This window comes from Anabrus simplex, chromosome 5, assembly GCF_040414725.1.
Source record: "Anabrus simplex isolate iqAnaSimp1 chromosome 5, ASM4041472v1, whole genome shotgun sequence".
Lineage (NCBI taxonomy): Eukaryota > Metazoa > Arthropoda > Insecta > Orthoptera > Tettigoniidae > Anabrus > Anabrus simplex.
Window position 1 is genome coordinate 334,152,334 of NC_090269.1, and position 27,799 is coordinate 334,180,132.

The 27,799-nt window shown below is 39.1% G+C and overlaps 1 protein-coding gene across 1 annotated transcript in view; it reads right to left on the bottom strand.

The window, feature by feature from the left end:
- Dgk (diacyl glycerol kinase 1) overlaps positions 1-27,799 on the bottom strand; it is a 419,783-nt gene that overhangs the window by 68,317 nt on the left and 323,667 nt on the right. The window contains exon 13 of the mRNA XM_067148158.2: positions 11,851-11,975. Coding sequence (XP_067004259.1) covers positions 11,851-11,975 — 125 coding nt within the window. The remainder of the gene's footprint in view (positions 1-11,850; positions 11,976-27,799) is intronic.

The following is a 27,799-nucleotide window of genomic DNA, read 5'->3' on the forward strand; positions in this document are numbered from 1 at the left end:
CACCTTAATTAAGGTGTGAAAATTGGAAACCATGGAAAACCATCTTCAGGACTGCCAACAGTGAGACTCGAACCCACTATCTCCTGAATGCAAGCCCACAGCTTAAGTGAATATAATACAGATTGAAAGGTGTATAACTTCTTCCATATACGTAAGTGATAAATAAATCTACATCAGAAAGTTGCTAAGATTGCTCTCAATTTTAGAAGATACAGGATAAGGGAAGAACTGTTCCATTGGGTTTTCATGACATCTTGTGGTGCAAGTCTGAGTTTGGATGAAATGAAAGACACATTAGATAGTCAGTTCAACACAATTTTATTTACAAGTGGCTGACGATAACTACGGTAAGAATGGTATAGACACAGGCAATTTTACATCAATGATTACAACGTTTAATATTCCACTACAGAAGGTTTGTTTAGCAGTTTTTCAAACATGTGTCTTATTTTACATTTGATATTTATAAGCAGGTTAGTTTGCATTTATGTAACAAAACTTAAAATGATATTTTTGTTGTATTTATAAACTGAAGATTACTTACAATCAAGTTGAAACTCTAGTATCTTAAACGGAATAATTTGTGGTAGAAACTACATTGAAAATCCATAAAATACAACTTTCTTCAGCTTCTCCCAGTTATTTCTGGGGTCACTGGAACAATCCAGGCTCATTTTGGTTTTGTCCAGGGGTTTATGGCTGGATGCCCTTGCTGACAGCACATGAATTTTGAGATGAAAATCTCAACCCAAAATCAACTGGAATTCAAACCTCAGTCTTCTGGGTGGTAAGCCAGCAGTTAAGCCACTGAGCTAATCCTCACACTCTTCCCACTGTTCCTCCCACAACACGTCAATCTATATATATAAAATAAGAGTTTTGTCTGTACATTGCTCAGAATTTGAAAAGAATGGTATTTCTGTATCGGTCATGTCCACAGTAACAAGAAAATGCATTTTTTACTTTTCCGTAATTTCTATCTGTCTGTCTGTCTGTATGTACACGCATCATGAGAAAACGGCTGAAGCGAATTTAATTAAAAATCGGAATGTAAAGTCGGGTGATGAACCGCTACAATCCAGGCTATAAATTATTTTAATCACGCCGAGTGAAATGGTAGTTTAGGGGAAGGCCTGAAATTTAATTCTCAAATATTTATGTTATTAGTGGTCGTGTCTTAATGAAAATCGGTAGACAAAGATGGGAAATAAGTCTCTACAATACAGACTATACACGCTGAGAAAAATGGTAGTTTAGCGGAAGGCCTAAAATTTAATTGTCAAATATTTATTTTCTTAGTGGTCGTATCTTCACGAAAATTGGTATGCAAAGTCGGGGCATAGGTCACTATAATCTAGGCTGTCAATAATGCTATTCACAGTGAGTGAAATGGTAGTTTAGGGGAAGGCCGGAAATGTAATCTATATATATAAAATAAGAGTTTTGTCTGTACATTACTCAGAATTTGAAAGGAATGGTATTTCTGTATCGGTCATGTCCACAGTAACAAGAAAATGCATTTTTTACTTTTCCGTAATTTCTGTCTGTCTGTGTGTCTGTATGTATGTACACGCATCACGAGAAAACGGCTGAAGAGAATTTAATGAAAATCGGAATGTAAAGTCGGGTGATGAACCGCTACAATCTAGGCTATAAATTATTTTAATCACGCTGAGTGAAATGGTAGTTTAGGGTAAGGCCTGAAATTTAATTTTCAAATTTTCATGTTATTAGTTGTCGTGTCTTAATGAAAACGGTAGACAAAGATGGGAAATAAGTCTCTACAATACAGACTATACACGATGAGAAAAATGGTAGTTTATGGGAAGGCCTAAAATTTAATTGTCAAATTTTATTTTCTTAGTGGTCGTATCTTCACGAAAATTGGTATGCAAAGTCGGGGAATAGGTCGCTATAATCTAGGCTATCAATAATGCTATTCACAGTGAGTGAAATGGTAGTTTAGGGGAAGGTCGGAAATGTAATCTATTTATATAAAATAAGAGTTTTGTCTGTACATTGCTCAGAATTTGAAAAGAATGGTATTTCTGTATCGGTCATGTCCACAGTAACAAGAAAATGCATTTTTTACTTTTCCGTAATTTCTATCTGTCTGTCTGTCTGTATGTATGTACATGCATCACGAGAAAACGGCTGAAGCGAATTTAATTAAAAATCGGTATGTAATGTCGGGGGATGAACAACTACAACCTTGGCTATAAATTATTTTATTCACGCTGAGTGAAATGGTAGTTTTTTTTTTTTTTTTTTTGCTAGGGGCTTTACGTCGCACTGACACAGATAGGTCTTATGGCGACGATGGGATGGGAAAGGCCTAGGAGTTGGAAGGAAGCGGCCGTGGCCTTAATTAAGGTACAGCCCCAGCATTTGCCTGGTGTGAAAATGGGAAACCACGGAAAACCATTTTCAGGGCTGCCGATAGTGGGATTCGAACCTACTATCTCCCGGATGCAAGCTCACAGCCGCGCGCCTCTACGCGCACGGCCAACTCGCCGTCTGTTTAGGGGAAGGCCTGAAATTTAATTCTCAATAAGTTATTTATGTTATTAGTGGTCGTATCGATAAATACTACATAACTAACATAACCTTAGTTATGTCATAAGTTAGTAGTAGTTATGTAAGATGTTATTAAATTTCCGATTACTTATGCTTATACATTGTTACCGTACCGCACATAGTCGGAGATATTCATGAATTTGGATTTTTGTTACAAAGTCCATATCAGCGCCGAGTTACGAGAAAATGGGTAAACAGAATTTAGTGAAAATCGGTATGTAAAATCTGAGAATAAGGAACTACAGTCTACGATATAAATAATTTTGTAAGACACCCTAATATCACAGAGTCGAAAGAAAACTAATGTGAAGGCCTGCAATATAGAATGCTCATAAACTTTATCAACAGTAACATTACATTGACCATAGTTTGTAGTGATGTGCTTTTTGTCTTCTGTTTCCTCTCATCCCCGATAGATAGGATTAATGCAGCGTACCGAGGTTTTTTAAAAATTTGCTTGACGTCGCACCGACACAGGTAGGTCTTATGGCGACGATGGGATAGGAAATGAATAGTAGTGTGAAGGAAGCGGCCTTGGCTTTAAGGTACAGCCTGGTGTGAATGGTGTGAAAATGGGAAACCACGGAATACCACTTTTTTTTTTTGCTTAACGTCACACCGACAGAGATATGTCTTATGGCGACGATGGGATAGGAAAGGTCTAGGAAGTGGAAGGAAGCGGCTGTGGCTTTAATTAAGGTACAGTCCCGGCATTTGCCTGGTGTGAAAATGGGTAACCACGGAAAACCATTGTCAGGGCTGCCGACAGTGGGGTTCGAATCCACTATCTCCCGGATGCAAGCTCACAGCTGCGCACCCCTAACCACACGGCCAACTCGCCTGGTCGTACCGACTGTAACAGCCTGCCTGTATATTAGTGGGAAGTAGCTGGGGTGTAAGATAACTTTCTTCTTTAGCATGCCATTCCTCTGTTTCATACATTTTCTGATATATCTGGTATGTAACACACTGGTTCATCATAGTATTCGAGCTATACAATCCCTACTCTGAGCCACTGATTGGAATGAGTAGTGTGCATATTTAACGGAATAATGACAGAGGAGTGGTCACGGCAGTCTGCGACCTGGTTATTCCAGCTCTGGAACTTCGGACTCTTAGATCGGCACCGTAGTACTGTTCGTTGAAAGTGAGAAAGTGTGTGGTTTTTCATTTGATCGAGTATTTTATATGATAACATTGCTTTCAATCGCTACATTCCTACTGGCGTTTTTGTAATGACCTATGTTGAATTCAGTTAGGAAAACAACAAAGTCAGTCTTTCTGAGAATCCCTTAGCGAAGCACGGGTACATCAGCTAGTAAATAAATAAAATGAAACACACAAAAACAGATTTTATTTCTATGGCTGTTATATTATTGATGTTACTAATTTTGTACTAACTCATCTAATTGGTTGCTTAATGACATGAATGACTAATTTATACATAGCCCGAGGATATGTTTCAATAAATTTGGTAAATTTCACATCTTTTTACACCATTTAACTTCTGCCCAAATTGTCCTAGGTCTACCACAATGGTATCATTGTACTGGGTATACTGGGTATAAGATTCTCTAATCAATATTACATCATGGATCAGAATTAAAATTTTTTCTTTATAAGTTGCCTTATGTCATACTGACACAGATAGGTGTTATGGCGACGATGGGGCAGGAAAGGCCTAGGAGTGGGAAGGAAACAGCCAAGGCCTTAATTAATCAATCAATAAATACTAACATATAAATATTAAGGTATAACCCCAGCATTTTGCATGGTGTGAAAATAGGAAACAACAGAAAACCATCTTCAGGGCTCTCAACAGTGGGATTCAAACACCATGGTAATTTACATTCAGAAGCAGGCCCCGATTTACAAATGGGCGGACTGGGCATTTGCCCAGGGCGCCAGATTTTGAGGGGCGGCGGCTGGCGGATCGAGTAATTATGGCCTGCGTGAATTACGTCTTAAATTCATTATGGTCAAATTACTTTTACTTTCCATAAATTATTTCAATTTTTATTAGCCTATATAAAACAATTTAAACTATTCTAACTTTAAAACCGGAATTTAATCTATATATTTAAATTTTATGAAGAAAAAGTAATAACTGCAAACAAAAAGAAAGGTATTATTTAACTCGTGCGGGTTCTGGGTGGGTAATTGTAATTGACGGCTTGGCAACCCTGTTAGTCTAGAGAGCCCTGTCTGTCATTGGTTCGTGACGGTTCGTGTGCATATTGTTGTTTACATCCGCTCACCATCAACCTGATAACCTCACCTAGCCAACTCATTGTGTCGTGTAATTCTTACATGATTTTCAGTATTTAACCAAGAGTAAAAAGTTAAGTTGTGCTGAATACAAAAAAAAACCCGCGCTGCTAAAAAGCAGAGTGACGAACTTGAACTACTTAAGAAAGTGCCTAAAATAGGAAAGTTCTTTACTTTGACTCGTTCAACTCCAACCTCAGAAGCGGAATACCAAGATGACTTTAACAAAACCTTCGACTTCGTCATCGGTCCCATTTAACTTTACACAAGAAGACTTACAAGGCCTAGATATACAGACTGATCAGTCCTGTGTTAGTGTTAAATTGAGCGATGAGCATGAAGTTGTCCAGCAGCCATTTGGAACTATTTCACAATCACAACCTGAGGTAACCTTACCTAATTCATCTTCTATAGATAATCCTACTACTTGGAACGTCAAGTTAAATTCAATAGTTGAGAATATTGTTAAACATTGTCCAAAACAAAGACGTAATGGTGGATTTTTTGAAATCTCTGCGAATTTACAATGAAGGTAAAAGAACATTGTCTCAAAACATGTTTAAGAGTACTCTTCCTAATGGAGACGTTGTTATACGGGATTGGTTATTGTATTCACAGTCAACTGAGAATGTATTCTGTACCGGTTGGTACACCTCTACGCTGCACTTTTAAATTTTCCACCTTAAAGTACTCCCCTACAGCAGAAACTCTGAACTTTAAAAACTGAATTATCTCAACAGTTTCTCAGAAGATGTCACTGTTTTAATTTCAAACTGCTTTTGTTTACTAATTATCAAGAAGTGTGGACATTCTCTGATAGATGTCTCTCCAAAACTATGATCATGCACCCTGGTGTGAAGTGAAGGAACTTTTCTTGAAGATATTTTATACTCATAAGTTTTCCTATAACTAAATTTCGTTCTTTCATTTGTGGGTTGGCAATATTAAGATTTTCTTTCAGCCAGTTTTGAACTTAGCCAATCAGTAATTTCTGCAAATAATTTCCAACCTATCATGTCTTTCTTCTTCGATGTTGATGTGTAACTCTAAGCTACCCAATAAAGTTGAGTGGGTGTGTCTTAATTATTCATGAAAGGTCTCGAACTTTCCCCGAGGGTTTAAAAACTGCTGATTTTCATGGCTCATCGCCACTTCAACAACATCTACCTTAGTGTATGGAAGTATAGCAGGGGGCGGGTAGCAGCTCTTCAACAAAGGTAATGGCCGTTTAACATCTTTATTTCTTGCTAGCTCAGCAGTTTAACCCTCAGGGAAGGTCTGAAACCTTTTCGATGTAACCTACCTGTCTAAAAATGTAACTTAGTGCCGACTTATGTAAAATTTTCTTATTACTTTAACTGTAAATCGGGGATAGAGAGTGCTTTACCCTCTCAAACTCCCCTTCATTTTTGATTTGAAGTGACTATGTTTTCATAACTGATTTTCTACTCTTAATGTATTAAAATTTTCTTATACGAGTCACCTCCCTAGTGTGGGAATAGCCCCTGTTTAATCGGCCTAGTGCCCCTTAGGTTTTAACAACTGTTCATGTAGGAGTGCAAGTACATGCCTCCATTCTGCTTTGCATTTTGGGCCATTTACTTTTCCTATTCTTTTTCAATGAAGGCCCGGTAGGTTGGGTACAAGATACCCCTGTTTCTTTGTAGATGTGCCTTGAGGGCAGTTGATAGTAATGTTGGTTGGTGCCTTTGATAGGCTCAGAAAATTGAGAGCGGGTTAGCTCTTTTATTTGTGGTAAAAGTGCCTCAGAGAGGCTTGAGATGTGAAGGTGGGAGCAAGTGCTCCATGTTATTAGGGCTTTTCTGCCCTTTGGTAAATATGTGTTTGGGAGCTGAGAGCTCAGGAAATGTAAAGTGAAGGCTTGAAGCCTAAGTTCTGTTATACCACCAAATCTTGTCATTCCTAGACTTGAATTTTGTTACTGGTACCTTTTTACTTGTTGTTATTGGTTAAAGTTGGAAATTCTATATCAAATCTGTTAAGTTTGGCTGTTTTGAAAATATAACCTTTAATGAAATTTTAATTCATTTCTCGGTTTTGTAGTTAGACCCATTCCAGCCCGCAACTTCTTTCACCTCTGCTGTTCCATGAGTAACCCCGTAACATATTCTGTATGAAAAAAATATTCTTTCCAAATCATTTTATGTAAATTAACTGATTAATGTTTATAGCTAAGAAAAATGTATTTTAAATCAGTGTGCGAAGTTTCATGATTCTAACTCAAGTAGTGTTAGTTACATAGCGTTTCCTTTGATATTGTTTTAAAACTCATAATCTTGAAAAATGTGATCTTTAATTTGTAAACAATTATTTTTTTATAGGAACAGTAAAACGAGCGAAGAAATTCTCACATTTTCATCTCTATATAACCTTGTACTTAAGGAATGTAGGGTAATCATTGTGGTACTGTTATCTCTAGCTCAGAGAGAGATTTCTAATGGTACCCCCACATGAAGGGTCAAAATTGATATTTAGATGGTCAAATCACTGATTTTTCAATTTTTTTTTTTTTTTTTTTTTTTTTTTTTTTGCTAGTTGCTTTACGTCGTACCGACACAGATAGGTCTTATGGCGACGATGGGACTAGGAAGGGCTAGGAGTGGGAAGGAAGCGGCCGTGGCCTTAATTAAGGTACAGCCCCAGCATTTGCCTGGTGTGAAAATGGGAAACGGGAAACCACGGAAAACCATTTTCAGGGCTGCCGATAGTGGGGTTCGAACCTACTATCTCCCGAATACTGGATACTGGCCGCACTTAAGCGACTGCAGCTATCGAGCTCGGTCAAAAATTTTTTTTTGTTTCAAATGTCTGATGTTCACAGTCACTTATTCACAAACTGTAATTGTATTCACAATATTGTAACCTATTACTGTATTTATTTTATTTGTTTGTTATTTTTATTTATTGTCACTTTTTTGTGTGAACAAAACAAAACTAGAATCTTTTAAATTGGTTGATGCATTCACTCACTACAATGCTTCGAAGTATGTTCAGTGTGCGTAATCGAGTGCTCAACGCATAGGCCCCCCCCCCACAGGGACAGGTTACAACATTGAGCTAAATTTATTGGTGTGAATTACCTGGTGATATTTGAATACTGAATATTATGATTTGTAGTTTGCATAAAACAGCCTGAGATAAAAAGGCTGAGTTTTGTAATGCCAACTCTGTGTGCATGCAGGCCTGCAGAGTGAAATATCATATCAAAATCAAATTTGGAACAGCTTTGTTCAACCAGATGGCTTCAAAGACAGTCATGTTTATTGTTTAAATTCAATATTCTGAGGCTGGAGTGCCAGAAGATAATGTATCCTCGGAAAACAAAGATGCATTATCAAATTAATTTCTTCTACCCAAAGCTCTTGAGCTCTTGAGAAACTCTGTTTCTTCTTAGGATATTTCACCTCATTTTGAGGTTCCCTGCTCATCCTTTCTCCCCTCTACAGCTGTGTTACTATCTGAACAATTATCCTTCGATGATGAGAACACTACTTGTGGCTTTTTCTGATACTATCTCTAAGTATAAACCAGTCTTATCACCCTTACACCGTAACCTGAATCTACCACTGTTTCTACTTACTTGTGCCAGGTTCACCACTTCCCTATCAGAATTCCCTTAATCATTGCCGGCTCTGTTCTGACTCTGATAATATTACTTTTGCAAGGCTGAAACAGTCGTTCATGTTCCTGCGATCTTCAATTTCTTTTGCCAATATAGTCTATTTTTGATGGTTCAGAATTCTTCCTTTCTTTCCTATGATTAAAGATGAGCTGATAATCCCATTGTTTCCTCCTTAAAACAACAATCCCGCCTCACCACCCCTAAGCTGTATTATGGTGTCCTAGCTAACCATTAGCGCTCGTATATCGGATATATTCCGACATCACGATCTCCTGTTGTATTCATATGTCGGAACTCTTCTGACCAAAATTGCATCAAATCAATGGACCACGAAACTGCATGTTACGTTGGGGGAGTGGGGGAGAGGCAGGGGTTGGGAGGGAGGTGGGAGGGGGCAGATGCTCATTATAATACATTTCGATGAAACCGTAGGCGGTATGATATGCAATTTAGGAATAATAATGTTGTTCGTTTAACGTCTCACGAACTACTTTTACCATTTGGAGATGTCAAGATGCCAAAATGTTGTCTTACAGGAGTTCTTTTATGTGCCGATTTATCTAATGACACAAGGATGGCGTATTTGAGCAACTCCAAGTACCAACCGACTGAGAGGGGTCGAACCCAACAACTTGAGCTCAGCACGCCAGCGCTCTGCCACCTGAGCTACTTATCCTGGTGCAATTTTGTACCAGAAAGCTAAACGGCATAAGGCATATTACAGTCCTTCAGTTTTCCATTTTTGATTTAGATTTAATTTTAATTCTTATCTTGAGTTAATAACTTCTATTGGAATAACCACTCACCTTAAATTTCATTTGAGTTTCACTTGACTGAATGGTTTTAATAAGAATGCACTGTGTTAATTCTTTATATTTTTGATTTAGGTGTAATCTAAATTGTTATCTTGATTTAATAGCTCCTAATTAGAATAGTCTCTCGCCTTAAACTTAATTTCAGTTTCATGATTTAATGATTTTACTTAGCATGTACAGTGTTTTTGGTATATGATAGTACTATGCTGATGTATAAGTTGTGGATCAAAAGAATTATGCACTGAAGAAGCCTTTAAACAAGGCAAAACATGTTTGCTTGGATAAATAAGACATATTTAATAGACTAGTATTGATTGGCTGTAAGAATATCATGCTTTATCTACGACCATTTCCAAAAAATGAAACACTAATGGTGTATAGGTTTTTAAGTGTGATTTAGCAAGGGGACATAATGTTATACATTCAACACTGTTTCAGACATATTATGTATATTCTAGGAATAGTGCATGTTTAAGGGAACATTTAAGCTTTCAGCAACTCTTAGGTAATATCACTTCTATAAAGTAACAGCTCAGGATACTTGGAATGGATTTTTCCTGTCAAGAAGAACAGGAGCTGTACGAGAAGTCACACTTCATCTAATTGCACACTCGGAAGATAACAACAGGCTTAAATTCGTGCAGTAACAGACAGGACAAACAAAAACAAAGAAAACCCATGTATTTTCCCAAACCTTATCCAATGAAATTAGGGCGTTAAGTTTTGGCTTTGAGGTGCACTATATCAAGAGCAACAAGAGTAAGAGAATCATACCTACAAATTCTGCTTTTCCAGCATCTCTGTAATCATGTAAAGTATTTCATTTCAGTGTGGGATTAGTATTAAAACGTGTTAGCTTCACGAATAGATCGAGAACTACCTCTATTTTTCCATAAAAGTAGATACCGTTACAGGGGGAGTTATGTAACCAGTTAAACATTTTAGATTTTTACGTGTTAAGAAATCTCTCTGAAATAAATTGAGTACGGTAGCCTATATTTTAGACATGACCTGAAATCTACACAGATGGAGTAGTAAAAGGTAATAAAAATTTTTTTTTTGCTAGGGGCTTTACGTCGCGCCGACACAGAGAGGTCTTATGGCGACGATGGGATAGGAAAGGCCTAGGAGTTGGAAGGAAGCGGCCATGGCCTTAATTAAGGTACAGCCCCAGCATTTGCCTGGTGTGAAAATGGGAAACCACGGAAAACCATTTTCAGGGCTGCCGATAGTGGGATTCGAACCTACTATCTCCCGGATGCAAGCTCACAGCCGCGCGCCTCTACGCGCACGGCCAACTCGCCCGGTAATATAAAATTGAATGAAATAACATAAAATATTGGGTATTATGTGATGTATGGGAATGATATGGTGATGACAATCATTGATATTGAAAAGGCATATGACAGTGTCCCCAGGACGAAAGTTTGGGACAGTCTGGTGCAAAAAGGAATTGGACAGGGATTAATAAAAATGATCATGGCATTGTATAAGGAATGTTGTAGTTGCGTGCAAACACAAGTTGGCAGGACAAGTTGGTTCAAAATAACTAGTGGGCTGGGACAGGGAAGTGTTCTATCACCAATCCTGTTTACAATAGTAATGGATGACATCATGAGAACAGCAAAAGCAGCATATGGAGGAAGAGAAATGAACATGATGTTATTTGCAGATGATATTGTGATTTGGGGAGAAGACGACAGGAAGGTTCAAGAACAGTTGAATGTGGTGAATGGGAAGATTGAAGAATGTGGATTGAAAATAAGTGTAGAAATGAGTAAAACTCTTGTTATGACTAGAGGGGAGAAAGAAGGGAAAGGTCAGATTAGACTTGCAGACAAGCCCCTGGAAGTAGTGGAAACATTTAAATATCTGGGGAGTGAATTAATGGAGAATGCTCGACTGGATGCTGAGATTAGTAAAAGGATTCAAGCTGGAAGTTGTTTCTATCATAGTGTAAGGAACATGTTATGGGACAAAGATGTGCCAACAGAAGCAAAGGATACTATGTACAAGGTGTATTACGTACCCATAACAACTTACGGAGCAGAAACTTGGACAATGACAAAGAAGGATGAGAGTTGAATACAGGCAGCAGAAATGAAGTTCTTGAGGGGTATAATACAGAAGAGTAGAAGAGACAAAATATGGAATGAGAAAATCCGGGAAGAAATTGGAGTGGAAAAAATGAATGATAGAACAGAGAAGAGCCGACTAAGATGGTTTGGGCACGTAAAGCAAATGAGCGACGAAAGAATGCCAAAAAAGGTGATGGAAATGCAAATCCAAGGAAGGAGAGGCCGTGGACGACCACGATTGAGATGGAAGGATACCATCCAACGCAGCATTATAGAAAGAAACCTGGACTGGGACACAGTGTTGGAGGACGAGTGGTGGGAAGACCAAAGAAAGTGGAGAGGAACCATATTTGCCCCTACCTGGCTACAGCTGGATAAAGGGAAATGATGATGATGATGATGATGATGATGATGTGATGTACTATACTTCTCCAGGTTTAAAGAGAAATATAAAATATTAGACACAGACCTTCAACAGTTTTGGCAGGGCTTCTCCCTCGTAGCCTCCTCCCCATCGTAAGCACCGAGCCAGATCATTTCCCGTACCAAGAGGAATGACCCCAACGGCTGGCTGTACCTCAAACTGGACTCTGTCTGAAAAGGGGATAATGATTTCTCTGTATTAATTTCAAAAAATATATTGGTGTCATTGTGAGCAAGAATGGAAAGAACAGGAAAGGTGAATTTATTACTCTTTACCATGATAAAATAAATATAACGAAAGATGAATGGCACTAGGAAAAAAGGAACAAAGAAAAAAGTGAGTAGATAAAATGGATACATCATCCAATGCAACACTGGTGCGAATCGGAGGTTCGAAATCTCATATCATTGTGATGCCTCACTGTTACTAGCATCTTTATTAGACCTATCTAAATAAATGCTAATTTATTTAGTGGTAATTAAAACATTCTACTTTTGAATAATAAAGCTCATTTCAGTTTTCTTCCAGTCACATTTTATAAATAGTGAGGATCATTTTCAGAGTAAAAATTCTGGTACAGATAATGCATTTCATTATTTCTGAACATATAAATATTATATTTTGATGAGTTACATATGAACTTTTTAATTATTTAACATGGTTAATAAATATAATTAAATCGCATGGCTTCATCTTCTGAAATATATATTTTTTGATGCCATTCCATTTAAATGCCAATGGTCTTACAATGTGGCAGAGTATCCAAATTTGACCTTGACAGGTTTGCTTAGAGTGACAGTAAACTACTGACAGGAGTCTCATATTTAAGCAATATTAAATCCCAATCAACCACTCAAAGGTTTTCTCTCGCTACCATGAGCAGAAGAGGCAGACCGATATGTGTATTAACCCTATCAAATAATGAACAAGTTCTTATGTAACTCATCAAAATATAAATGTATTTTCATCTTCAAAAAGAAAGGAAATTAAATGTGGTGTGAGCGCTTGCTATTACCATGCATTCAAGTGTATGATCAGAGGGTCGTATTGTTGAGGAATTATAAAAGTATAATTTGTAGAAGGTAAATAATTAAATTTGTATTTTGGGTAAGACAAGTTCTGGACCATTCTGTGAAAAAATAAAATATTTCACCTTACACAGCTTATTTAAAAAAAGACAAGAAAAGAGTTGCGAATATAATGTTATAATGAAAAACACTAGTAAAATAATACACTTTTCTCCTATCAGTATAATAATATTCACTAATAAATTGAACACTCCGATGGATTTATCACGTTTATATCCTATCGGTTGACACTCAGTACTTGGAGAAAACTCTTCCTTCATAGGCTACCCTGCACTCACAATACAGACAAATACAACAATAAAACATCACCTCGTTGTTTTTGTTACCGTGTTTTTGCGGTAGTTAGAGGTGAAAGAAGGTGCGGGTGTGAATGGGTCTCAAGCTACGAAATTAGAGTGCATGTAAAATTAACAAGGTTATATTTTCTTCTAAAAATAAAGAAATAACAAGCATGGCAGGTACAGAGTAGTAAGGCAACAAAGTATAGTTACAATATTTACCGGATTTGGGCTTCGCGCCCCGACTTCACAATTCTTGGGAAATCAGCCCAACCTTACTCCAAAATAAGTTTTAACAGAGGGGCAGAAAACCCCATTCATGCTCAGGAGCACTTGCTCCAAATTACACAGAAAAGCCTCCTCGAGGCATACAACACTCAATTTTCAAGAAAGAGTCACTCGCTCTCAAACTTTAAGCCTCTCAAAGGCCACACCAAACTCCACCTTCAAGTTGTCCTCTCAGGACATAGACACAGGGGTAAAATACCCAACCTACTGAGGTCTATTAAGTGAGAAAAAGATTAATTACATGACCTCTAAAATAACAATTTGAGAGGAGGCGAACTTGCGCTCCTAATACACTTTGTTTAAAACCTACTTGGCACTAGGCCGTTAATACAAGGGCTAATCCCATACTAAAGAGGTGACTTAAGAAAGAAACAATTTACATTACGTTAAAGAAGAATAGGTTGAGAAAAAATAAGTTCACCTCAAAACAATATGAGTGGGAGCTCGAGAGGGTTAAGCACTCTCTATCCCGAAATGCAGTTTAAAGATAGAATAGATACCAAGGGTCTTTACATTTTAAGGAAGGTTACATTATGGAAAAACTTCGGACCCGCCCCGAGAGTTAAACTGCTGAGCTAGCAAAGAAAGAAGTTATTAATCGGCCATTACCTTGTTGTTGACCGCTGCCGAAGAAAGAGGCGCTTCCCGCCCTCTGCTATGTACTTTACACACTGAAAGATGGAACAGAAGTGGCGCAGAGACCCAAAAATCAGCAGTTTATATACTCTCGCGGAAAGTTCGAGGCGTTTTAGGGAAGAAAACACCCGCCCACAATCACTTTATTGGTTAGGGATAAGCAGCATATTCAAGTTGGGGGAAGATACATCAGATTGGTCAGAAATTAATTAAAGAAATTCGGGATTGGCTAAATACAAAACAAGGGGAAAGAGAGGGGTATACAGCCAACTTAGACAATAACAGAAAAAAATTTAACAAGAAACAAACTTTTGAAATAAAAATTTCTCCAAAAAATAGTTCTTTCACATCGCACTAGGGTGCACCATTGTAGTTTTTCAGTAGTGTCCTCTAGAAGAGAAAGTTCACACTTCTTACTACCGGTAAAACAAAAATACATCAAAAGTGGCACAGTTCAAAAACTCCAAACTTTCCACGTTGTGACATCTTCTGAGAAACTTGAAAATTAATACCGTCAATAAAGTTCAGACTTCCTCCAGCAGAGGAGTTTCAACTGGCGCACATTTTAAATTAGCGGCGTGGAGGTGTACCGCCCGGTACAGACCTCCCCCCCCATAAGTTCCTCCAGGGGTGACACATGCAATTTGTTTGGAAACAAGGTCCAAGTTTTGATGTTGATATGGAGATTAATTGCAGAAGTATTTATAAGATTTTCTTAATTTGGTTTGATTCAGTTTCAAAACTTTTGTTGTAACTGGTGAAGTAAAGTCTTTATGTTTGTAGAAGTTGAATTCAGAAGGAAAACTTTAGTTTTTAAAGTTGAGGAAAATTTTCTATGTCCACCAAATATTGCAGTAGAATACCCAAGAAAAGGTAGTAAAGTTGAACTGGAATGTCCATATAGCTGGATATGTACTTCAAACGTTGATGATTTTAACGGCCAGACCAGCCGCCACTGCTTGCATTCAGATGAGGCCGCCCGGGCCCCTCAAGTACCCTGAGATACCGCTCGCCCGCACTATGAGGGGAGCAGAGGTGTAGAAGCACGCCGCGCCCGCGGTGAACATATACAGGCTGCGGGCCAGTAGCAGGTCATGCACCGCACATCAGCCTTGGCCGGAAGGAGAGCTCCGGCTCGCCGTGCACATGTCGTCCTCGCTGGGGTCGAGGGGGCCCTTCCTCTATCCCAATCGCTGCACGGCGCCGCGCGGCTGCGGGGGCACTGAAACATTAAAGCTAGGCGGCAGAATTGTTGGACCATCATCCTTTTTTTTTGAGGGCACAAGCTTGTGGAGAGGTTGAGGGGCCAGCGGCGTGCAGATATCCATGGCATTAAATAAGCCACTGTGTAGAGTGGAGCAGGAGACGGGAGCGTGGTAATGGCCGTGGCAAGGACAGGATGGCAGTTTAACGGGTCGGGGCAGGTTTTACAAAAATGCTTACATATAAAACAAAATATTATAGAGGGGGCAGAAAGCCTTAAAAGTGAAACTCAAAAAAAATATAACCTTCATATTCCTTTCAAGATAATATGAGGCAAGTTAGCACAGAAATTATACAGGTTTCACCTGCGACAGGTGAACCCTAAATATCCTCTCAGTGGCTGGATTACTTAATAACAACGTAACCGGCGTAAAGAAATCGAGAATGACACACGGCCCATGAAATCTGGGGGCAAGCTTGCCCGCGGGAACAAAATTCTTGACCATTACCTGGTCACCTACCTTCAAATGGGTGGGTCTCCGTCCACGATCATACCTTTCCCTAACCTTTTCATGAGACACTTTAAGATTGGCTTTAGCCTTCTTCCAAAGATCTTTAATGTTGTCCGGATCTATTGTCTCAGGTAGAATGTCACTCAGAGACCAGAGGTTAGAGAGCGGCGTGTTGGGAACAAACCTGAACATCAAAGAGGCTGGAGTAAATTTATGTGATTCATGAACCGCCGAATTCAAAGCAAAAGCTAACCAATGCAGGGACGTGTCCCACCTGGAATGATCTTCATGATGATAGGCAATAAGCGCGGACCTGAGATTACGGTTAACTCGTTCAGCCAGAGATGGTTGAGGATAATAAGCAGAAGTAGTTACATGAGAGATGGACAAGTCAAAACAGAATTTACGAAAAAGATTTGATGTGAACGCCTTAGCATTATCAGACACAATATATTGGCACGGACCAAAAGAGGCAAAAATAGAATTTAAGCAAGTAATGGTGGACTGAGCAGTAGCCAGCTTAGTCGGAAATAACCAGGAAAATCTTGTAAAACCATCTACGCATACAAAGATGAACTTGTTAGCATTTCCCTTCGACTGGGGGAAGGGTCCTACATAATCAATATACAGGCGTTCCATGGAGCGCGACGCTTGATGAGAAGACAAAAGGCCTACCTTGGTGGACATGGTTGGTTTACTGAGCAAACAAGATTTACAAGCTTTTACTAGTTCACGGATTTCACCGTCCATACCCTTCCAGATGAACATTTCACGAACCTTCTCACGAGTTTTAAAGATTCCAAGATGCCTAGGTGCCCTCCTAGTGGGGTTTCATGATAATACTTGAAGATCATAGGTACAAGAACCGCTGGAACGACAACCTTCATCATCTTATCATGCCTTGATGGGCAACATAAAACACCATTCCTCAGAACATAAGGGACGACATGATCCCCAGAGGAAAGGGTTTCCATTATCGGAGCCAGGGTCGGATCTTCACGTTGGTATTTCTCGATATCCCTAAAGAGCATGGGAGCATCTGTTAAGATGGCATTAATACCAGATAGTATGAACTCGGGAGGTGATGAACTGTCGACCGGTTCGTGGGTCTCGACGTCGTTGGAAAACATACGGCTGAGTCCATCAGCAACAACATTTTCGGTACCTCTGATATGCCTGACATCGAATTGGAAGGCAGAAATTCGGATGGCCCAACGGGCTATACGACCAGTACGACGCGGCCTACCTAAGACCCAGCTTAAGGCTTGATTATCTGTCTCCAGGTCGAATTTGACATGTTCCAGATAGAGACGGAACTTTTCTAAGGCGAATAAGACTGCCAAACCTTCGAGCTCATAGATGGAATACTTGGCTTCTTGAGCCGACAAGGTCCTAGATGCATAGGCGATGGGTCGCCTCCCTAGTTCAGTCTCTTGAAGGACTGCAGCTACTGCTGACGACGACGCGTCGGTTTGGACGATGAATTTCTTCGAGAAATCAGGCATAGCAAGTACAGGGGCATTACAGAGAGCTAATTTAAGATCTTCAAAAGCGGCTTGTTGAGAAGGTCCCCACTCGAATTTGATGCCTTTCCTACGAAGAAGGTTCAAGGGCGCCGCTCTATTAGCGAAGTTAGGAATGAACTTCCTGAAGAAATTCACCATACCAATGAACCTGGCGATACCTTTGATGTCCTTGGGAGGTTTAAAATCACGGATGGCCTGTGTTCTAGAATGATCGACTGCAACACCATCAGGTGACACAATATGCCCTAGGAATGACATAGAGGGCTTAGCAAAGGCAACCTTGGACAACTTGACAGTTAACCCAGCCTTACGAAGGCGATTGAGAACTTCTCGCAGATGATCTAGATGTTCTTCAAAGTTCTCCGAAAATACGACGACATCATCCAAGTAGTGATACAAGTACTCAAATTTGATGTCGGAGAAGACCCTATCTAGCAGCCTAGTGAGTACAGCTGCTCCCGTGGGGAGCCCGAAAGGCACGCGGTTGTATTCGTATAAATTCCAGTCTGTGGCAAACGCTGTAAGATGTTTAGACTCTTCCGCAAGGGGAATTTGATTGTAGGCTTGATTCAAATCCAAGATGGTGAAGAACTTGGCCTTACGGAACCATGAAAAACAAGAATGAAGGTCGGGAAGGGGCACAGATTGTAACACCACCTTCCGATTGAGAGCCCTATAATCAATGACAGGCCTGAAGCCCCCTTGGGGTTTCGGGACTAGAAAAATAGGTGACGAATACGCCGACTTAGAGGGCCTAATAATACCATCCTTCAACATCTGATCGATGATTTCTTTCAGAGCCTTCATTTTAGGTGGAGATAGCCTATAAGGTGGAAAACGGACAGGAATTGAATCCGTGACCTCAATTTTGTATTCAATAAGGTCAGTAACACCAAGAGTATCAGAGAACACCTCTGGAAATGACTGACATAATTTACGAATACTATCAGCCTGCTCCTCAGGTAGATGTCTAAGGTCTAACAACATCTCATCCTGGGTAGGCGAAATAGATGAACATGATACAGAATTACACTTTAACAAGGGAATTTTACAATTGGACGCAAATTTGAATGTGCATGACTTACTCTGAAGATCGAGCACGAGACCAGTGTGAGAAATGAAGTCAGCTCCCAATATGATGGGGCAAGACAGGTGCTTAGCCACAAACAATTTGATTTTCCATGTAAATTTAAAAATACGAATTTTGACATTTACAGAACCTAGGATTTCCAATGGAGATGAATTAGCCGAAATATATTGAACAGGAGATGAGACATAGTCAGGTAGTTTACAAACAGATTTCAATTTAGAATACCATTCAGCCGAAATAATCGAACAAACACTGCCTGAATCTAAAAGAGCTGTTACAGGTTCATTATTTAACTCAAGTTTGAGAAAAGGGACCGGTGCGGGGGTATCCGCCGCAATCCTAAGACACTCTTTGGGGCATTCAAAAGATAGATTTGCAGATTGAACATTCCCTGAATTTACGACCTGTTTGCCAGGGGCTGAGCCTCGGGAAGATGGATTAGTCGACTCAGCCGAAGCCACTAGTCACTTTTGATTGTTGTTGGAAGTTGCACCTGAAGTTGAGCAGGAGGGGGTGCTATTCGAATTGGGACAATTCTTGGCGATATGTGAGAAAGCCCCACATTTAAAACAGCCTTGTGATGAACTGGTTCCATTCCTTGTCCCACTAGACTTGAGCAATGGGCACTTATTCCGAAGATGGTCGGGCGACCCGCAAGCATAGCATTTACGAGGTGTGACTGGTCGGCGAGGAGGAGGAGGCCGAGGATTACCAAAAGAAGGAGGGGGTTCTTTCGCGACACGCAAAGAATCGGCGTATCTAACTCCTTCCGCTGAGACGGCCAATGCTTCAAGTTCAGAGAAGGTTTGCGGGCACGCCGCGAAACACAAATATGACCTATAGGATGGTGAAATTCCTTCTACAATAGCCTGTACAATCTGATCTTCAGGAAAATGAAGGGCAAACACCCTAGTATAGAATTTAATATCTTGGATGAAGTCTGCTAAGTTTTCATCCAAACGCTGTACACGATAATAGTACTTCTGAATAAGGGAGGACCTGGCCCTAGCCGGGATGAAGTTAGCTAGCAAGTGGGCGTGGAAATCCTCAATAGATGATTGCTCGGCAATGGCTCTTACTATTTTGTCTGAGAGAATACCAATTGCATAGGGATAGATGATTTGCAAAATCTGACATGGGGAAAGAGAAAACACAAGGGCATGATCCTGAAATTCAACTAAAAATCTTAAAAATGAAATTACGTCACTGGTGGTATTAACGGAAAACTTAGAGATACCTCTGAGCAACATTGCCAATGGATGAGGCAAGCTGCTAAACCCGGGTGACATAGTAGGTAAAGGTTTCAGTGGCAAGGAAGTTAATTCAGAACGTATATTATTCAACGATGCACGGCGTTCAGACTCGTTGTCCAATGGGGCAGAGATAGTTTGAGCAGCAACGGTTATCCTATTGGCTTCTCCCTTAGGAGGCTCTTCCTCGCTACCTACATTCATCGTGGTGGGTTGATCAATTTTGGGAGGAACTTCCCCAGTTAACAATTGAGTGACCTTGCTAGATAATTCAGAAATACTTTCAAGCAACGTACTAGCTTCCTTCCTCTGAACGTCATTCAACTTCAGAGACAACAGATCGTTAACCCTATTTGAAAAATGATATAGCCTGGCTTGCACACGCTTAATCTGATTAGGAGAAGGATCATTTTCGTCAAAAAAACTAACTACCGATGCTAGCCCAGTAGTATTCTCGGTGATCGTGGAAAGAGAGTCGTCAATTTCTTTCTCTCCCAAATTGGGGATGGAAATGGGCAAATCAAGGGACTCTCTAAGCTTGTTGGTGTCTATCGCAACCGTGCCTCCAGATTGCACATTTCTGATAGTTAACTCATAGATCAACTCCTCCTTGCGCAAATAGTTAAGATGGAGAACATCGCGAGGGCCGGGCATGATGACAGAACAATTTTAAAACAGGAAAGATCAAAAATTCCAGCAACTGAGAAAATTGTTAGAGTTTGAATCAAAGCAATGTTTAGCCGTCAAAAGGGGCTAAATTGAGACTCATTCAACCACGCTCTGCTACCACTTGTTACCGTGTTTTTGCGGTAGTTAGAGGTGAAAGAAGGTGCGGGTGTGAACGGGTCTCAAGCTACGAAATTAGAGTGCATGTAAAATTAACAAGGTTATATTTTCTTCTAAAAATAAAGAAATAACAAGCATGGCAGGTACAGAGTAGTAAGGCAACAAAGTATAGTTACAATATTTACTGGATTTGGGCTTCGCGCCCCGACTTCACAATTCTTGGGAAATCAGCCCAACCTTACTCCAAAATAAGTTTTAACAGAGGGGCAGAAAACCCCATTCATGCTCAGGAGCACTTGCTCCAAATTACACAGAAAAGCCTCCTCGAGGCATACAACACTCAATTTTCAAGAAAGAGCCACTCGCTCTCAAACTTTAAGCCTCTCAAAGGCCACACCAAACTCCACCTTCAAGTTGTCCTCTCAGGACATAGACACAGGGGTAAAATACCCAACCTACTGAGGTCTATTAAGTGAGAAAAAGATTAATTACATGACCTCTAAAATAACAATTTGAGAGGAGGCGAACTTGCGCTCCTAATACACTTTGTTTAAAACCTACTTGGCACTAGGCCGTTAATACAAGGGCTAATCCCATACTAAAGAGGTGACTTAAGAAAGAAACAATTTACATTACGTTAAAGAAGAATAGGTTGAGAAAAAATAAGTTCACCTCAAAACAATATGAGTGGGAGCTCGAGAGGGTTAAGCACTCTCTATCCCGAAATGCAGTTTAAAGATAGAATAGATACCAAGGGTCTTTACATTTTAAGGAAGGTTACATTATGGAAAAACTTCGGACCCGCCCCGAGAGTTAAACTGCTGAGCTAGCAAAGAAAGAAGTTATTAATCGGCCATTATCTTGTTGTTGACCGCTGCCGAAGAAAGAGGCGCTTCCCGCCCCCTGCTATGTACTTTACACACTGAAAGATGGAACAGAAGTGGCGCAGAGACCCAAAAATCAGCAGTTTATATACTCTCGCGGAAAGTTCGAGGCGTTTTAGGGAAGAAAACACCCGCCCACAATCACTTTATTGGTTAGGGATAAGCAGCATATTCAAGTTGAGGGAAGATACATCAGATTGGTCAGAAATTAATTAAAGAAATTCGGGATTGGCTAAATACAAAACAAGGGGAAAGAGAGGGGTATACAGCCAACTTAGACAATAACAGAAAAAAATTTAACAAGAAACAAACTTTTGAAATAAAAATTTCTCCAAAAAACAGTTCTTTCACATCGCACTAGGGTGCACCATTGTAGTTTTTCAGTAGTCTCCTCTAGAAGAGAAAGTTCACACTTCTTACTACCGGTAAAACAAAAATACATCAAAAGTGGCACAGTTCAAAAACTCCAAACTTTCCACGTAGTGACATCTTCTGAGAAACTTGAAAATTAATACCGTCAATAAAGTTCAGACTTCCTCCAGCAGAGGAGTTTCAACTGGCGCACATTTTAAATTAGCGGCGTGGAGGTGTACCGCCCGGTACAGTTTTAATCATTTTAATAAAGCATTAGACTCTCAAATTTGAACCCTCCTCTTGAGATCCATAACAAAGAACTTCTGATCCTTCCACAAGATTGTTTACGTCTACATCAGGACAGATGAAAGTTGCAAGCCAACAAATAAATAGACCTTCAAGCTCATCAAGCTTGCTAGTACTGTAATCCTTGGTAATAATAATTATTGGTTTTATGTCCCAATAACTATTTTTATGGTTTTTGGAGTCACTGAGGTGCTGGAATTTTGCCCCACAGGGGTTCTTTAGCATGCCGATAAATCCACTGATGCGAGGCCGATGTAATTGAGCAGCTTCAGATACCACCGGACTGAGCTGGGATTGAACGCATCAAATTGAGTTCAGAAGGCCAACGTTCTGCTGCCTGAGCTACTCAGCCCTATGGGTTTGTGTATTCAGCATTCTGATGAGAAGAGATGAAGAAAAATGTTAAATCATTAACTAACAAAGACAAAATTAAAATACCGGTACTTTAAGTAGACAGTCCCCAGCAGAAACGCATTAATGAGGCTTCACTGAATTATAAAGGTGGCAACTCTCAACTAAAATATTAAAATGTAACATTCATAGCCCAGCTCCCTCTTTTCTCCTTAGTTTTTATACAGAAATCCTGACCACTCAATATTCTTCTTCCTTTACCTTCCGCAACAGGTGCAGTATTCTCCATAATCTTAATACACTGTATTAAGCTAACAAACCTGCATGAAATACCAACATAATTAAAAAACAATTGACATAAACCGCGAGTAAGTTGCAAAGTGAAGTCATGTGGTTGAAATTATCCTCTTCTACTGGTTGATTGTATAAGGTGAGTTTTGAAATGACAAATGCCATGGATAAGGAGAGTTATGGAAAAATAGCCTCACTTCGGTGACAATTTTCTGTGGAGAAAGAAAAGTTTTGACACCCACTTTCATAATAGAATGATCACAAATTTAACCAAGAAGGCAAAGCTACCTCTCTTTCTCTTTTTCTTAATTAAATAAGACGATGTTTGGAACAGACTGGATCAGTTTTAGCACAACATTTCTGAGTTCAAATATTTTTCTGAAATACTGATCCTGGCCCATACATTTCATTGTTTCACAATCATGTGAATGTGTTCTACTTCCCAATTTCTTGTGAATATTCTTCTGAGAATTTTTTATTATTTTTCTGGTGAATGTAGTCGTGAACCAAATTTATGAAGTAATCTTACAGTTCACTGACTGTATGTTGGCAGCCTCATTTTACTTCCACAATTAATTCATAATAACCTTCCAAGTGTGACTGACTTCATTCAGAGCTACTTTAGATAGATTAAGGTAGTACCCTGTCAGCCGTAGGCCTGTTGAGATCTACAACTAAGTTATATTTAAATAGGAAATGCAGAGAAAGTAAAGAACTATGTCTCTAAGTTCAGTAAAGGTAACATTAGTGTCCAATCATATTTATCTGTTATGTCTTGATATCAATTGTAAAGGAACTAGACTAGAAATCTAGAGTTCTTTCAAGTAAATGAGTCATGACAAGATTTTAGAATCATTAAGTATTGATGGTTTTCACTTTGCAAAGGAAATTTAATAAGTCCTCCTAATCAATACATAAAATACAATACATGTGTTGATTAGGAGGACTTAAAAAATTTACTTTGTAAAATGAGTCATGGTAAAAAAAAAAAAAAAAAGATAAATTTTGGCATAAAGTTATCTACAGTTTTGGGGCCATAATATAAATCAATATAAAATCAACAATTGCATACAGGCACAAAGAGTTTTAATTTTAGCCTGACATTCTAATGAGCTTTATAACAAGCTGATTTCTTTTATGGCTATGATTACCCAGTAATGAGCAAAAGTTACTTTACAAAATTTATAAGAACCTTCTTCACAAATATCAGATGAAATAAAGACCTGGTATACAGATCTACAATAAGTTTTTTTTAAGTCGTATTAAAGTTTGGTAGTGGCCAAATCAATACTTTTAAAGTTCTGAATTTTCTAAGTGAAATTGGAAATTGAAAAAATACCAGCACTTTTTCAGTTCAACCTGCATTAAAATTTTAACTGGGAATGATAAACATCTCTACTTCATGTAATTAAACGTAGAATAAAATAAGCTAAATTCTGGTGCAGCTTGTTTCTATGTGGGACAAGGATAAACTATTTTTTAACATATTACTTAGGATGCCTATACTTTATCCATGACGTTACGGAAACATGAAATTTGAACCCATAAATCAATCACTATTGATATGCATTTACGGCAGTCACCCAAGGTGGTAGATTCCCTATCTGTTGTTTTCCTAGCCTTTTCTTGAATGATTTCAAAGAAATTGGAAATTTATTGAACATCTCCCTTGGTAAGTTATTCCAATCCCTATCTGCCCTTCTTATAAATTAATATCTGCCCAATTTGTACTCTTGTATTCCAACTTTATCTTCATATTGTGATCTTTCCTACTTTTAAAGACACCACTCAAACTTATTCCTCTGCTAATGTCAATCCAAGCCATCTCTACACGGACAGCTTGGAACGTACCACTTATGACTTAAAAACCAATGAAGGTACTTATTAATCCACCTGTTCAATACTTTCGGTGGATTAATAAATACCTCCATTGGTTTTTAAGTCATAACTTTCAACAGGAATAATCATGAGGTTTATAACTTGTAACATACCACTTAGTCAAACAGCTCGTCTTCTTTCTCCCAAGTCCTCCAAGCCCAAACTTAGCAACATTTTCGTAACGCTACTGTTTTGTTGGAAATTGCCCAGAACAAATTAAGCTACTTTTCTCTGGATTTTTTCCAGTTCTTGAATCAAGTAATCCTGGTGAGAATCCCATGCACTGGAACCATACCATAGTTGGGGTCTTACCAGAGACTTGTATGCCCTCTCATTTATATCCTTACAACAACCCCTAAATACCCTCATAACCATGTGCAGAGACCTGTACCCTTTATTTACAATCCCATTTATGTGATTAATCCAATGAAGATCTTCCCTTATATTAACACCTACAGTAGGTACTTACAGTGATCCCCGTAAGGAACTTTCACCCCATTTATGCAGTAATTAAAATTGAGAGGAATTTTCCTATTTGTGAAACTCACAACCTGACTTTTACTCCATTTATCACCATACCATTGCCTGCTGTCCATCAAAAAACATTATCAAAGTCATTTTGCAGTTGCTCACAATCTTGTAACTTATTTATTACTCTGTACAAAATAACATCATCTGCAAAAAGCCTTATCTCTGATTCCACTTCTTTACTCATAGCATCTATATATATAAAATAAGATTATTGTCCGTACACTGCTCAGAATTTAAGAAGGATGGCATTTATGTATCAGTCATGTCCACAGTAACAAGGAAATGCACTTTTTAATTTTCCGTAATTTCTGTCTGTCTGTATGTACACGCATCACGAGAAAACGGCTTAAGAGAATTTAATAAAAATCGGTATGCAAAGTCGGAGAATGAGCCGCTACAATCTAGGCCATAAATAATTGTATTCACCATGAGTGAAATGGTAGTTTAGGGGAAGGACTAAAATTTAGTTCTCAAATATTTATGTTATTAGTGGTCGTATTTTAATGAAAAGAAGGTCGGAGAGGAAGTTGCTATAATCTAAGATATAAATAATTGTATGAACACTGAGAAAAATGGTAGTTTAGGGGGAGGCCTAAAATTTAATTCACTGGGCGAGTTGGCCGTGCGGTTAGGAGCGCGTGGCTGTGAGCTCACATCTGGGAGATAGTAGGTTCGAACCTCACTGTCGGCAGTCCTGAAGACGATTGTCCATGGTTTCCCATTTTCACACCAGGCAAATGTTGGGACTGTACCTTAATTAAGGCCATGGCCGCTTCCTTCCCATTCCTAGGCCTTCCCTGTCTCATCGTCGCCATAAGACCTATCTGTGTCGGTGCGACGTAAAGCAACTAGCAACAAAAAAAAAAAACTAAAATATTTATGTTATTAGAATGAAAATCTGTATGCAAAGTTGGGGAATATATCGCTATAATCTAGACTATAAATAATTTTATTCACACTGAGTGAAATGGCAGTTGAGAGGAAGGCCTAAAATTTAATTATCAAATATTTGTTATTAGAGGTCGTATCGATAAATACTACATAACTAAAGTTATATAATATTAAATTTCTGATCATTTATGTCTTATACATTGTTACCATACCGGATATGATCACAAAGATATTAATAAATTTGGATTTTTGTTACCAAGTCCATATCAGCGCCGAGTCACGAGAAAATGGGTGAACAGAATTTAATGAAAATCGGTACGTAAAGTCGGAGAATAAGGAACTACAGTCTCCGCTGTAAATAATTTTACAAATCATAGAGTCAAAAGAAAACTAAATGTGAAGGCGAAAGCTCATGACATTGATCAACAATAACATTACATACCATGGTTTGTTGTGGTGTGCTTTGTGTCTGCTGTTGCCACTCATCTCCGGCAGATAGGATTACTGCTGGGTACTGAGTATTTTTTAAAATCTGCTTTACGTTGCACCAACACAGATAGGTATTATGGCGACGATGGGATAGGAAAGGGCTAGGAGTGTGAAGGAAGTGGCCTTGGCCTTATGGTACAGTCCCAGCATTTGCCTGGTGTCAAAGTAGGAAACCACAGAATACCCTCTTTAGAGCTGCCGACAATGGGGTTCGTATCCACTATCTCGCGGAAGCAACCTCACAGCTGCGCACCCCTAACCACACTTTCAACTCGCCCGGTCGTACAGAGTGTAACAGCCTGCCTGAATATTAACAAGAAGTAGCTGGGGAGTTAGATAACTTTCTTATTTAGCATGCCATTCCTCTGGTTCATAAATTTTATGACACTACTGGTACGTAACACACTGGTTCATCATAGCATTCGAGCTATTCAATCCCTACTCTGAGGCACTGATTGGAATGAGCAGCATGCATACTTAACGGAATAATGGCAGAGGAGTGTTCACGGCAGTCTGCGGCCTGGTCATTCCGGCTCTGGAACTATGGACTGTTAGACTGGCACCATAGTACTGTTCGTTAAAAGTGATAAAATGTGCGGTTTTTCATTTGATCGAGTATTTTATATGATAACATTGGTTTTAATCGCTACATTCCTACCGATGTTTTTGTAATGACTAATGACCTATGTTGACTTCAGTTAGGAAAACCACAAAGTCATTCTTCCTGAGAATCCCGTAGCGAAGCACAGGTACATCAGCTAGTATATATATATATAAGAAAATATACAGGTCCATTAATACCGCCTTGAGGAATTCCCCTCTTAACTATTAAAGGATAAGATAAAGCTTCGCCTATTCTAATTCTCTGAGATCTAGAAATGTAGTAACCCATTCAGTCACTCTTTTGTCTAGTCCAACTGCACTCATATTTGCCAATAGTCTCCCATGATCCACCCTATCAAATGCCTTAGAGGGGTCAATCGTGATACCATCCATTTGACCTCCTGAATCCAAGATCTGCTATATCTTGCTGGATTCCTACAAGTTGAGGATCCGCGGAATAACCTTCCTAAACCTGAACTGCCTTCTATCAAACCAGTTATTAATTTTGCAAACATGTCTAATATAATCAGAAAGAATGCTTTCCCAAAGCTTACATACAATGCATGTCAACTGAGTGGCCTGTAATTTTCAGCTTTATGTCTATCACCCGTTACTTTGTACAAGGGGCCTACTATAGAAACTCTCCATTCATTTGGTATAGCTCCTTCATGCAAACAATAATCAAATAAGTACTTCAGATATGGTACTATATCCCATCCCCAGAAATATGATCAATTCAAGCTGCTTTTCTAGTTTTCA